Source organism: Cervus elaphus, chromosome 24 (assembly GCF_910594005.1).
Source record: "Cervus elaphus chromosome 24, mCerEla1.1, whole genome shotgun sequence".
Lineage (NCBI taxonomy): Eukaryota > Metazoa > Chordata > Mammalia > Artiodactyla > Cervidae > Cervus > Cervus elaphus.
Window position 1 is genome coordinate 58,391,929 of NC_057838.1, and position 15,164 is coordinate 58,407,092.

The following is a 15,164-nucleotide window of genomic DNA, read 5'->3' on the forward strand; positions in this document are numbered from 1 at the left end:
TCCCACTAGTTATGGATCACGTTTCTTCACAAGTCTAGAAATATTTAACTGGATGCTGAACACTTTATCTGGATTTTGTTGTCTTCCTTTAAAGAGTGTTGAATTTTGCTTTGGCAGGCACTTAAGTTACTTGCAAGTCAGTCTGCTCCTTTTCAGGGTTCTTTTCACATACTATTAACAAGGGTTTCAGGTAGTTTTTACTGTTGAACAGGAGTTGTCAAAATTGTCTTATAAGGGGCCAGACAGTAAATATTTTAGGCTTTCTGGACCTAAACCACGTAACTCAACTATGTAAACAAATGCTTGTGACTGTGTTACAATAAAACTTTATTTACAAAAGTTGGTAGCAGGTTGAATTTGGCCCACTGATCACAGTTTGCCAACACCTACTCTAGAGTTAGTTTAGTTGTACTATTAATGGCCCTTCTGGGGTTTCTACTGACTGTCCAGGGTGTTCAACAAGGTCTTTCCACTCTGGTTGGTTGTAACTTGAACAAATCCCAGACCTATATGAGCCCTAGTTATTAGTCAGCTATAACCCCCAGCTCTTCCTTTTTCCCTAGTGGTATTCTTTACCCGACCTTATGGACTATCACCCCATGTAAGTGTAGCTTAGGCTTCAGCCAAAACTCAAGAGGACCCCAAGGCATATTTATGGACCTCTTTCTCTGAATAGGTCCCTCCCTGCTCCCATACCATGCCTCTCCAATTTTAGACATCTCAACCTTCCTAAACTCTTGACTCTGTCTCTGCAACTCAATGAGATCACCACACTCTGCTTGATTCCCTGTCTTTGTGCTCTATGATCGTCTGAAAAGTGCCTCCAGATGGAAAGTTGATTGCAGGGTGGGACAAAAGAAATAGAGCTAAGATGAACAGTCCAGAGTCAGGAGAATTACAGCAAGATTATTCCAGAACCGAGAGGCCTGTAAGGCTCCTGCTTGCCATTCTTTGTTAGAATTCATCAAATACAGGAAGGTGTGATACATATATCAACTGTCTGTTCATTTTAGTTGTGCTATCTTTGCCATAATGCCTTAGATTCCAATGTACTCGGGTGGCTTTTACAAAAGTTAACATTTTTCTCCATAAGTCTAATCATACTGTTGGGCTACCAGTTTGGATCCCACTCTATCTTCCTAGATTTAAAAGAAGAGGCTCAAATTTTATCCCACTCTCCAAATATCCAGCACTATTAGTCTTTCATGAAAAAGTAAAGGATTCATGATAAAGAATAATCCAAAAGAAAAAAAATCACCTTGCTCAACTGCAAAAAGCATTTGAATGAAGTTATGGAGATGAAAACAGAAAGACCATTTAATAATTTCTCTCTATGGGAATAGATACCATTTTAGGAACACCCATTTTACAGCTAGGCAACTAAGACTGAGTAAAGGGATAGATCTTATTTTCCTGTGTGGGTATTTGGTCCAAAGACCCAGCATTCCTCTGACACTGATTCATTTCTCTCTTGCTGGAAATATTTCCAAGTGTTGAAGGACCAGACTAACACAGGCCACTGTTTTTTAACATTCTCCTTTAACTGAAACTGTTGGTGTCTTCTTCCTGTGACAGGATGCGGGGATAATGTCTGCTTCTCTGCATTTTCTGGCTTATTTCACTTCATGCCGGATATCTGACATTTTTCAAGCCCTTGTTTTGTTATTTGAAATGGGATAGTAGTGTGCCAAATCTTTTCCCCCAAGGCAGCAGAAAAAATTAATAGCTTTGCTCAAGGGATGTTAAATAGCAGAGTATCTCACTGCTATGAAGGATTTATTACTGCTTTATTTTGGTTTTTTAACTTAACAGGGTGTTAAGCATAAGAGCTCTACACGTTGGAATCAAATCACCAGCAGAGCTGGCCTATTTGTAGAGGCCCAAGGCCTTGTAAGAAGAACCCTCTCACATCACTAGCTGAGCTTGAACTTCCTTCCTTAACACGTTCCTGAAAGAGGCAGTAACGCAATGAGAGAATTTCAAATTGGTCTCTGGCATCACCAGGCTTCAGAGAACTCCTGACAGGTTCTGGTTACAATCACCAGCATAAAGCATCAAGCCTGTGCCCTTAAAATACTGTTTCCTGTTACTCCCCACCTTCCATGTTCCAAAATATTTCCCCAAATAAAAGGGACTTACCCTACTATGACTATAACAAAATCCAGTAAATTCCATCCATTCCTAACATAAGCATTAGGATGCAGCAATAATCCATATGCTATAATCTTCAAAAATGTTTCGACTGTAAAAATAATCAGGAAGGCATATTCTACTTTTTCCTGTGAAGAGAGAAAGAAAAAAAAAATTGGGGGTGGGGGAGAAGAAGAAAAAGAAATTAGAATCAGTGTCTCAGAAACATTAACACTTAACTCCAAGCCAAGTTTTATTATGAGAAATGGAACAATTAACACTGCACCTGGAGCAAGAAGGCATTTTAATTCTAACACTGAATGTCTCATAAGGAACCAAGTGGAAAACATTTCTCATCCTGGACTGCATGGTTGCACTTTGCCACCTGCCTTGATGTCTGCATGGTGACCCCGCCTAGGACATACCCGCGTGTTTGTTATTTCTGCACATTTGCAAAACGCAGCGTGTTTTCCTCCGAAGCTTGCCCAATCAGGCCCCCAGGAAAGCCCAAGGGTGCTAAAAAGATTCCCTCTGGGGTCTGAACAGAATGTCCTTGGGAAGAAAGGAAGATGTGTCTGCTTTGACCCTCTCTTCCTCTCAGGTTTCCATCTTGACTTCTAGGTCAGGATCGGCTTTGTCACTGAGCAGCAAGACGACCTCGGCAAGTCCCTCCTCTCCTCTGGACCTGCATTTCCTCAGCTGCACAGTAAGGGCGAGGGAGGAGGGGATTCAGGATGGCAAGCCCATGGCCATCTTACTGGTGTGCCGCCTCTCCCAGCTGACACTGCTGATGGGTAACCCTGCACATTCCCAGGAGGCCTGGCCTCAGTCCTGGAATGCTCTTAACAGACTCAGCAGCCACTTCCATCTGACTGCCACAGATCTCCAAGATGCCACCCTCATGCTATGGGGCTCTCAGAATCTTTCTGACTCCAACTCATGCAATTCCACGAATTGTAGAAAATGCACCCATCAGTAAGTCTCAAAATGTTGGCTCTTTCCTCTTTCACTAAGGTTTTCTTTGTATGGCTTGGGTTTCAAAAGAAATATGGACTGTTGAGATGTATGAGGTCAATTTTACAAGAGGTATGTGCTGGCAAAAAGCTACTTAAATAACAACTAAGTGAAAAATCCTAATTAAAACTCTTCCACATGGACTATAAAGTCCTCTGCTAGTATTAATTCTCTGTGAGATCTGAGGAAAGTTACCAATGCCTCAGGAAAATAGAAGTCATAGAATTCACTTATTAAGATGCCTAGTGCAAGAGGGCAAATAAATTTGGCTCAGGAAATACTTAGTGAGCACCTCTTCTCCATGATGGGCCCCACTCCAGGAGCCAAGATAAGAAAAACGTCTCCACTGTGGTCCTGTCTTTGAAACGTTTAGTCCAGTGCGGGAGGTGAGGGTTTCAGACATCATACACAGAGGACATCACAGGAGAGGGAACTGACAAAGAGCGGTTCTGCACCCTGATAAGCAGATCTGCCCTCTAATAAGGCCAAAGGGTTAGACCCTTTCTCCCCTGCTGAAACTGAAGCTCCAATGCTTTGGTCACCTGATGCAAACGGCCGACTCATTAGAAAAGACACTGATGCTGGGAAAGACTGAAGGCAGAAGGAGAATGGGACGACAGAGGATGAGATGGTTGGATGGCATCACCAACTCAATGGACATGAGTTTGAGCAAGCTCCAGGAGATGGTGAAGGACAGGGAAGCCTGGCGTGCTGCAGTCCATGGGGTCACAAAGAGTCAGACACGACTGAGCGACTAAACAAAAACAACCCCTGCAAGGACTTGCTTTGCTCCATAGAAGCAGTGTTTTGTCTAGGCCACCCTGGGCTCTAGCTGCCACCAGAGTGCTACCCCTCCACCACAGATGAGTCCCAGGTGGGACTTCACTGAGTTTTTCCACTGCATCCTTCCTGTTTACCAGCAGGGGAACTGTCCAACCCTGGAGGTACCCCAGGCTTTACCCCTGTTCTCTGCTCCCCACTGGTCATGCTGAAAAGCCAGTTCATCAGTTCTTCCCTCCAGGTCCATGTCATTCCTCACATGCCCTCAAGAGCACCGCTTGATCCTCAGAACACCATCCGAGCGGTCTAATAAATTCCTTTGTGGTGAAAGTTAGCCAGGGTCCATGTGTTTTCAATTTTAAAAGTCTTGCTCATCCCCAGCCTCCACACTCAGGCTTCCTCCAGATCTCCCAATAGGTTCTCTTTCAGTCTGGCTCATCCCATGTACCCCACACCACCCTTCACCAGCTTGCAAGGCCTTTTTGGACCATGACCTGCTCCCTCCACACAGCAGCCACACCCTCCAGGCTGGGGTGAGCAGCTGAAATCTCCCAGAGCAGCAGCATGTGTGCCCCCTTGTTCCCCAGGCAGACCTCCAAGGACGCTTCTGTTTTACTCTCTGGAGTCCCTGGGAGCCTCGTGAGAGCAAGGGCTCATTTTCCCATTCACTGCCACATCCCCAGCTGGTGAGCTCCCACGGGGCATACACTCAGGCCACTGTGGCTGTTCTGAAGAACAGCGACCGGCGTCACTACTGACTACAGAGGAGAGATTCGGGAGGGCTTTGAGGAGGCAGTGACACTAACTTAGAGAGCTAAAAGGAAAAGATGTAACCAAAAGCAAAACTCTCTGAATAAACCAATCTGCTGCCCTCAAATTGGACCCTGGCCACCAAAGGTAGACCGCTACGATGTTTTTAAGAGTCAGAATTGTAAGGGAACAAGATAAGCAGGAAACAGCATGTCGATTTTACAATTCTTCTTCCCTTTTTATCCTTTCTGCTTTATTTACCGGGCCAGACAGAAAAAAAAATAAATAAAAAGGCTTTTGCTCCCATCAATATTCAGAGCAGTAACATCTCTACGTCAACACAGCACTATACTTCAGAGCAGACAAACAAGACAGGGAACAGACAGTACACCTACCAAATACAGCTTGTTTTCCCTCTGTAGCTTTTACTTATAAGTAATTTTGCCACAATAATACAAGGGCTATTTGTGCAACTGAATTGTTTAGGGCTCTTTTTATCCCTCTCTTAGCCTCCCCTCTCTCCTTTTTGAAGATTTTTGGTTTCTCTTTCCAAAATCCTCCGCACATTACTTGATGGAATTGATTATATGAAATGTAACCTTGCTTTAATGCAGTTCTTTCCTACAGAGACTCTACCATGATGCCAGCTAAACAATCACAGCCTGAAGAGCCCGGAGGACCAGTCTGCCTAGAAGCCAGGTCATCCTGGCCCCCAGTCCTGCTGTTCAAAAGGACTCTTAGGAAACAAATACCCTTCTACGTTAAGCAAATGCAGGGTTAAAGAAAAATCTTGCAAAACCACAATCCTTGGAAGGGGAGGTAATTACTTCACAAGAGGATTGCTCATTTGAAAAAAAAGAAGGCTGGATTACTGATTTGAAAGGAAGCCACCAAAAAAGGTCAGGTTCTTTACAAGACGGGGTGGGAACACGCACCTGGATGAAGGACAGTGAGACGTTGCACAGAGAAGATACGCAGTCAGAGTCCAAGATGGAAGGGAGCACAAGGAAGCCACCACGGTAAGGATGAAGGAATGGAACAACTGAAGAGAGGCAAGTGAGAGCCCTCCAGAAATGAACATGAAATGAGGTGGCCCCTGGGCAGGGGCTGTATCTTAAAGCCCTACTCCAGGCCGAACAAGAAGAGTACATGATTCCTGTACCCCAGTCTCCCTGCATTTGCCAGGCATGCTCACCCAGCCACCAGCAGGAATCCAGCTCACTAACAGGGGCTCCTGGGTGAGCAGGGCCAGCCAAACCATCTTTTAAGAAACTAGAAAGTGCCAAATCTTCACCAGAGACCACTCTGTTATGTGGATGAAAGTCCCCTATGAGACTCAAGTCACTAGAGAAATGAAAGCTGAACACCTAATTCTGAAACCTGATTTACCTTCTTTCAACAGTGAAGTGTCATCAAGCAGGAGAGGTTCTAAAGCAAGAGTCTCTACATCAGTTAACCCCATACAGAGCTTTGAGAAACAGAAACTCAACTAGCAGGGAACAGTTGATGCCAGGATCCTTACCTGTACTTGGTGGTCAGCTGTCCTATTTAGAAGGATCCCTTCACTAGCGCTGTGATACAAACATTCATCCATCATGAATCTATCCATCCATTCATGCATCCCTGAGCACCTGTGTCTCCCTCAGAAAGCCTGGTCCCTACCCTCACAGAAGTCTCCACCTGCTGTCAAAAGATCAACAGAGGCTTCATGAGCCAGGTAAGGCTTATCTCTTTGCTTTGCTCATCACCCAAAAGGCTCAAGTCTTTGCAGAGGTCTCCTGGCATACACCCTGGCAGTAAAAGACATAAGAGTCTCCCCATTCACACACACGCCCCTTCTGGGTCCTACCACCTGGGCTCCTCATAGGCAGAGATCATTTCTAACTGTCTTTGTAACCCCAGCATCTAGCACCATACCAGTCTCTGATGGCTCAGAGAGTAAAGAATCTGCCTGCAATGCAGGAGACCCAGCTTTGACCCCTGAGTCAGGAAGATCCCCTGGAGAAGGAAATGGCAACCCACTTCAGTATTCTTGCTGGAGAATTCCATGGACAGATGAGACTGGTAGGTTACAGTCCATGCAGTCACAAAGAATCGGAAATGACTGAGGAACTAACATTTTCACTTTCCAACACCATACGGGGCACACATAAAGTACTCATGGGTCCCAATAGGAGGTAGAAAAGGGGGGAAAAAAAGACAAGGAATTAAGCAACAAGGCCAGACTGAAAGAGAGCTATAAAAACATGAGAACTTAGGATTCTAGCATATGTACCAAAGCAAAACAAGCAGGGCAGGAATCTTTCTAAATTACCAAAAACCCTTCCTAGAACGAGCCTGGGCTCAATGGTCAGACTGTAGAGAACAGCTGATCCCAGCATCTCCCAGGCCCTCCCTTTCAATCCCACCTGGAGTCCCTGTGAACACCCTCACCGCCTACCCTTGTCCCTTCCAGCTTGCTCACTCCTCTCCTGCAAGAGCACCCACTCCATGGGCCGACCTGCTCCCTCCCACTGTGCTCCCAGGTTCATGCGTTCCCTTCTCCACACCTCTGTCTACTCTGCTTCACCCACCTCGTGTGCCACCCCTACCCCCACGGGTGTCAACGCCCATCTCTGGTGAGCACACAATCCTGCCACGGGACTAACACAAGCCCAGCACGGAGCTGTGGAGAGAACCCAGGGCCTGGAGTTGAATCTGTATTCTGCTAGCCCCACTCAGCCTTGACTCACTCAGGTCCACACCCTGTTCTTCACTATAGGATGCCTCCCTCCACTCTCACCCCAGTTCCTGCCTTTACATCAGGCTAAGTTCTACCTGTCCTTCAAGGCTCAGCTGAAATGACACTTTCTCAGCAAAACCTCTACTGACCTCCTGGACAAAATTCAGGCCCACTGGTATATGCTGTCAAAGCTCACCGTATTTCTGCATAGCACTGTTCACAATGGAAAATTTAAATTAAAAAAAAAAAAAAAACTACCTCTTTTGATACTTGTCTATCCCAATAAAGGATAATTTCTTATAAAATCAGGGACCATTTCTATTTCATACATCACTGTATTTCCAAGTCTGTCACAAAAACAGATACTCGATATTTATAAATGAGGAAATAAATGGGCAAAATGAGAGGTTCTGACCAAACATTATTCAACGGCCTTTCCTGCTAAGACGTTCTGTAATTGTTTTAGTCGGCTCAGGCTGCCATAACAAAATACCATCGGCCGGCTGGCTTAAACAACAGAGGCTTATTTCTCAGTCTGGAGGCTGAGAAGTCCAACATCAAGGTGTCAGTTGATCTGGTGTCTGGAGAACACTTTTTCTGGCTTGTGGAGGGCTGGCTTCTCATGCTGTCCTCATCTGGCCTTTCCTTGGTGGAAATGTACACATAGAGAGAGAGTTCACCCTTCCTCTTCTTCTCAGGGCACTAATCCCATCGTGAGGGCCCCATCCTCAAGATCTCATCTAAGCCAAATCACTCCCCAAAGGCCCCACCTCCAAACACCACCCTATTAGGGTTGAGTTTTGAACACATTAACATGTGGGGATACAGACATCCCACCCATAACAATACTACAGGCCCTGTCCCAGGAAAACACCCATGACTAAACACCCAGGAAGAACCTCACAGCTTCTGCTCTGCACCATGACCTCCCGGCCTCATAGGAGAGAGGAGCACCCACAAAGGAAAATCGGTCAAGGGTGATGAGATGTCCAGGGCTACAGAAGCACAGGTGTGAGGGAAGGGGGAACCAAAGGGACCAAGGGCTGCATGGACCTGGGGCTGGGGGAGGTTCTGAGGCTTGGCTTCTGTTTCTCATCTGTAAAACAAGAAGTCTGAATGGATGATGTCTTCCAGCTGTAAAACTACAATTCCTTATGACCTGAGGAGTGATGTCCAGACTCAGGCTTCAGTAGAAGGCCACTTCAGAAGTCAGGGCCCAGGGATGCTGGGGAGGATGACCAACCAGGAGCAGCAAGATCCAGGAGAAACTGCTGCCTTTTCAGGTGACCAGGTCACCTGAGGTCACCAAGAGACCCTCCTACCTACTGCCTCACACATTCCGGGAGGTGCTCTCAGGAATGTGTCACCTGAGACTCATTTGGCCACTTGTACAGAGGCTTCTATGTGTGATTCAACCTCCTGTAAACTCTGCTGGAGACCACGGCAGGGGGGACAGCAGGTGGCCTCCCCTCAGAGAACGAGCATGTAAACAGAGGTAAGGCTTTCCTCTGCGAGTGTTAACGAAGTCTTAGACGGCTGCCAGTGGGTAGCTGGACGCCAGGCTTATGTTAAGAGACTGGCTGGAATAGTCAGCATGCCTTCCTTCTTCTTCACCTTTGGCTTAAAAGTACACACTGATTGAGGAGGACACAAGACTGAATCCACTTCTTGTGGCTCTCAGCTGAGTCATCCGCCTCCGCCGCCCCCTGCTTCTCAGTTTCCTCATCTATAAAACCAGGACACTCATCCTCCCCACCCAGGTGACAGTGAAAATCAGATTAAGTGAAGCCTGAAAGAGCCCTGTGAGCAGTCAGACGCTTGCCATCAGAGGCCACTGGCAACAGAATAGGGAGAGGCCACGTTTCCAGGCTCTGGAAGTAGAATCCCGGCAGGAGAATCAGGAGATGGGACAGAAACCTTACAGGACCGATGCTAGCCAAGTGACCACCCAGGCTGGGTAGGACCACCGCACAGGACGCCGTCCAGAATGTACCTGAGATGACAAATGGAGGTGGCCAGTGAGTGCCCTGGCTGACTGCTCCATGGAGACCAAACTCAAAGACATCTGGTCGATGGGAAGAAGACAGAAGAAGTTGACAGGGCCCTTTCTCTTGTGGCCTCCCCACTCACTGGCAGCACAGAGGCTGCAGGAGCAAGCAAGTGGCAGGGGGTGGCTCCTTATGGTTCTTGTCACCCAGCAAAACTCACAAGGTAACAGCTCCCTGACTCCTCTGAGAATCCCTTCTTCCCTCCTTTCAGGCCAGGGGCTGCAGGGGTTGGCCTGTGACCCAGGTTATTGGCCCAGGGATAGGCATGTGACCCAATGCCCACCAACCAGGTCCAGTCAGAACTAATCCTGGGTTTCACTCAGACACTAGGCTAGAAGTTCTGTCACTGGCTCAAATGAGCTCTTTGAGGCCACAAGCCTAGAGTTGCCAGGGGGACATAAAGATGAAAAGTCAACACCAAGGGAACTCAAGGGAAAAGATGAGGAGAGGGAGACAAACGGAAAGACAGATGCAAGCGCCTGGCCCTGATGCCACCATACAAGTCCCTGGATCAAGCTGAACCTGGAACCTGAAGCCAAACTTCTCCCCCGACTTTGGACTTTTCGGTTACAAAAGCCAATAAACTGAGCCAGTTTAAGTTGGGTTTTGGGTCAGTTGCTAACTGAAGTCCTAGGTAAATATCAGGGGCCTACAGAATCACTCTGCTTCTCTGAAAGTTAAAGCATCTAAGAGACTCTTCAGCAGCTTCTCACTTCTCAAGAGATTCAACTCCTTGAATTCAATTCCTCCCTTTGGCCCACGGGCTTAGGAATGGTTCTCTAGGCATAGGACCCAAGAGCTCTGCAAGCCACTGCCTCTGGGAATTCACTGAGGCTCAGTTTTCCTGACTTCATTCTTCCATCTCATTCATGTTGTTGTCTTCAACTCTACCTGGTTTCTGGGACTCTACACACTCCTGTAAACTTGATGCCTCAGACTTGCCTTGCTTCCCATTCCACTCATCCTGGGACCTCTTAGTAGCAGGTAGGTACATTCTGTGGCTGGCAGCCATACACTTTCTCACCCAGCTTCACCACGAAGGCACTGCCCAGATCTGCCCCATCTTGGCTGGCAGTTCAGGAACCCGATTTCAATTTAACTCAACCATATTCACTGGTATCTATGCCATACCAGATGTGGTCCTGAGCACTGGAGATCAGTGATAACTAAGACACTGTCCGTGTCCTGGAGGAAAACAGCAGATATATATGTAAACGTTTACAGACATAGCAGACAATGATCACAGCTAAAGCAGAGTACTGGGAATATCCTGTAGAGAGATATGGATTGGAACAACTAATTGTGTCTGGAGCATTTGGGAAAGCTTCTTGAAAAGCAGAGGACTGTATCACATCTCAGTTCCTCCATCTGGCATCCCCAAGGACCTCTACACAATCTGTCTATGCTATACATACCAACAACCACCTGATGTGCTACCCCACCAGACAAAGGGCCTCAATCCCACCCGATTCCTCTTTCTCCTCCTCGACTCCCTCTGGTCCAGTGCGTCAGCTCCCAGGACACCCTGCACATACGTCACACTCATCGGAACTTCTGGTCTCTGCTGCTTTTCTTCTCCATCACTGAAAAATCCTACTCCACCCTTTCAGGAAAGACTGAGAAGTTTCATTTCCTCTGAGTGGCTCTTCCGCTCCCTCTTTCATAAGCATGAGGCACTTATCGGGTAAGACAAATGAGCCCTGGGTGCACACTGCCTCTGCTCCCCAGGCACCTCTGCAGCAGACACCCCTCACCAGTCCCCAGTCAGCAGTCCTCCCACTGCCCCCTAATACAGCTCCACACGCTGCCCAATCAGGCATCACCCCTGGAATGGAGTGGGCCTGTGAGTCAAAACTCTTTGCCACCTCAGAGTTAAAAGTTGCACCATTTGCATTTAATCATGAAAGTAAACCATAACAACAGATACTCGAGCACTAACTACATATTAGGCCGTGAAAGGGGGCAGAGAGGGGCAATGTGCTGCCCTGCTTTCCAGAGCTCCTGGTCTAAGTTGGGAAGACAAACCTATGAGGTGTATCATTTGAAGATTGTTAGTACCTTGAAGACAAGATCCACTGCATCTACCTCTGCAGACCCTCTCATCATATGGAACAAAGGAATGTGAGCTTAGCCTCAAAAAATACCATGATGGTATCATCCACCAAAAACGAAAAAAAGAATAGCCCAATGCTGCATTTATGAGCCCCTGGGCTGAGACCTTGTCTCACCATCAGGGAGCCCCATCAGTAGTTCTCACACCCAGGCCCAGATCTATTCGCCTCTCCTAGGTGGAATTACAGAGCTCAGCTTTTTTCCTTAACTGTGTCAGGCCTTTACAGCCTCTCCTGACAGCTCAGGCCAATGTAAATGGCAGTGAGATTATGTGTCCTACATGGGGCTGATCAAAGTAGCTCACTGCCTCCCTGGGATCTAATGGGCCCAGGTCATGCGAAAACTGCCAAACCCCATCATTTTAGAAATGAAGTGTTTTCTTAGCATTGCTTCTTTTGCCTGACATGAGTCAAATGCTCCAACATGTCCATTTCCTTGGCTGAAAAGAAATGAGCAAACATTTCAAAATGGCAGGAACTGAGGAATTTTTAAACCAAACATCTTCATTTTGACAAGAAGACAGCCATTCCTTTTCCCCATTAACAGAAAGAACTAAGGAAAAACCTTTCACATCTGCCTACGGTTAAATTTTCTGACATCTGAATTCTGGGTATAAACTCATTTCATGCGCCTGATGCTCACCTGTATGCCTGTAAACACACTACATGCACACCTGGACACAGAACTTGAAAGAAGAGAAACATGTTCCAATCTCTTACCTCAGGGGACTCTCCAAGCTATGGAGTAAGACAGGCAAAGAAGGGATTACTACTGTAGTCATGTGTGAGGGTCACAGAGAACAGCAACTACAGAGAGCAGTAACCACGCCCCTTGGTTTGCAGAGACCTGACTGCACCCACCTGATGGGGAAGCACACCTCCCCACTGGTCCCATGCCCATCAAAGCTAACCTGGGCTTTCACAGAGCTCCACCAGGACCTCAGCCTTGGGTCATCCAAGCAACCTGGACAGAGCAATCTGAGGAGGCACCCTACGGATGGAGCAGCCAACTGTAATAATGTTGGTACCTGCTGGGCGGTGCTATCCCCATTTAAGACTATTTGGAATCATGTGTCTGAATGTACTGTGACCTAGTCCAGTGGCAGCAAAGAGCCTAGGGACAGCTTCCAGATCCACCACTTACTGGCTGTGTGGACCCAGGCAAGTGGCTTTACCTCTCTTTTGTCACTGCTTCTTCAACATAAAATGAGAATAAGAAGGCTAGGTTTGTTGTTGAGCGTGAATGAGGCAACACATGTAACACACAGAAGCCAGGTTTTGTGTGGAGTGCACACGCCTGGACGCTAGCCCACTTGACTGCTGCCTCTATCTCACACACTGCCCTGGCCTGGCTGCGCCCCAGGAACAGCATGGGACCTGGCGTGGAGCCCATGCTAACTACTCACCACGTGGGCACTGGGAAGGGCCCAGCTCGCTGCCCACCCTTTAGGTCTGCACACCCCCAGCGCAGGCATCTCCTCCTGGCGGGGCCCGGCCCAGGGTCAGCACTGACTGCACTCTCAGGGAGACAGACACCCATCTACGACAGCCCCTACACCTCCGGGGCCATCCAGCAACGTCTGCCTATGGCACATACAGAACGGAACACTCAGGAGGTGGAACACCTGCTCCCAGACTCTGGGTCACCCCCTTCTTCCCCTGCCTGCAAAGGAGCAGGTCCCTGTGGGTTGGCGGGAGGGGTGAGGGGTGCGGGCAGGAGGGACAGGAGCCATTCAGCTCACCACGTGCTTCTCTCTACCATAAAAACCACTCCTTTGGGATGAACAACCTCACGGGTGGTACACTTTTTTTCCAGGGACTGTAATGAGACCATAGGATATAGATCATTTCTTTCTGAATAAATTCATGAATCAAAGTTTAAAAATACATAAACTGCAGAGTCTAGAAGTGAGATAAAACATGTGATACGTTTACTCAGAAGATTAATAACTCCATGCCCATAATTTATCATTGTTTCAGTATTAGAAAGTAGAATTAATTTAATTTAAAAGACATTGGGTGCCTTAAAAACCAGGCAGCACCTAACTGTGGTCCTGAGGCAGAAATCAATACCCAAGGCAGTGACTAAGCAGAACTAAGTGTCTGCAGACCCACTCGAGCTGGGAGCACCCCTCACATTGATCTGGCCCTTCAGTCAGACCTTTCCCTCATCTGTCACTTAACACTTCCCAGAAGCAGGGGGAGGGGAGGGGTCTCCCACCAACCCCCAAGCTCAGAACCCACGTGGGCTTTCTAGGAGCAATTCCACTCCCAGGAAAACCAGGGGCTCCAGAAGCAGTCACTAGAGGGGATTCTGCTTAGTCAGGTGGCTAGGACTAGTCACTAATTGCTACTGATCTTTTTAAGGTAAAATTTTATGTAGGTCTGCCTCATTCCAAAAAAGAAATCTAGGCAGCAAGAAAATAAAAATTTGAAGTAAGAAAGGGAATGCTAAATGACTGTTTCGAAGAAGAAGGAGATCTACACACAGGGCAAGGAAGGATGTCCATCATACATCAGTCCAGGAATAACACAAATAACATGACCCCCTCGGTGTCTGAAAAGGTCTCTTAACAAGCCAGTCTGCAGCAGAGATACCGGAAAGCAAAAAGGCTTGCCTCTGAGAATAAGATCATGGTGGACTGTCTATCTCTACTTTTACATATGTCTGTGTTTTTCTCATTGAACATCTTTATAATCAGCTGAAAGTCAAAATATTTAGGACAAAAGCGTAAGACAAGAAATAAAAATTAACAAGAAAGAGAAAAAAAATGAAACAGGAATAAGAGCATAATGAAGATGCATATGATGAAGACATTTTCATTAATGTCTCTGTGAGATTTCTAACAGCTACTATGGAAGGAAATCAGACCAGTGACACAAGTTACCTTATGTTTTTGAATGAAATTGCTTCTCAGAACATAAAAGTATTTCTCCAGAGGATTTTCATGGAGAGAAGAATCAGCTGACAATATGAACTGAACACAGATTATGGGGGACATAAGAGGAATGGCCGGAATGAGATTAATTTTTCCCTGCCTTCATGGAATTTATACTGTAATGGAGAAGACATTTTAAATGGAATACATCTGAAATTAATTTTGTGGTTTACATCCAGAAATTTTTGAAAAAATGAAATAAAACAGAAGGGAAATTATCAGACTGCATAGCAAATACCAGAACTTATTAAGTATATTTTCATCAAACATGTCTCAGATAATATATACATAGATGTAAGATGTATATACTTTTGTTGGCAAAAGTTTTAAAAATTGAAAAACATAGCTCTGAAAGCCAGTAATCTGGATCTACCAGTGGACACCAGTGGGTAAAAATAACCACTCACTTTTGCTTGCTCATATACTCTCTCCCCCTCCACAAACATACGTCCACAAAACTCCTCAAGTTAAAAGGTACTGAAAAAATCCCTAACTGTGTACAGAGCCAAACACCCAAGAATCAAACCAAACAGTAAAACAGAATCAACCCAGAAAGCAATGGGAATGGAGGTTCATGTCCTAGGTCTGTTTCAAAAGGAAGAACTGAATCTCCACGTAAGGAAACAGTGACTCGGGCCAAGGTTGGGCAGTGAGTTCCCTGCCTGTCCTA

General features: G+C 46.5%; 1 protein-coding gene across 5 annotated transcripts in view; it reads right to left on the reverse strand.

The window, feature by feature from the left end:
* Window positions 1-15,164, reverse strand: part of CACNA1D (calcium voltage-gated channel subunit alpha1 D) — a 344,231-nt gene that overhangs the window by 166,508 nt on the left and 162,559 nt on the right. For all 5 annotated transcript variants that reach the window (XM_043886198.1, XM_043886202.1, XM_043886200.1 and 2 more), the window contains exon 4: window positions 2,140-2,279. In XM_043886198.1, the coding sequence (XP_043742133.1) occupies window positions 2,140-2,279 (140 nt within the window). The remainder of the gene's footprint in view (window positions 1-2,139; window positions 2,280-15,164) is intronic.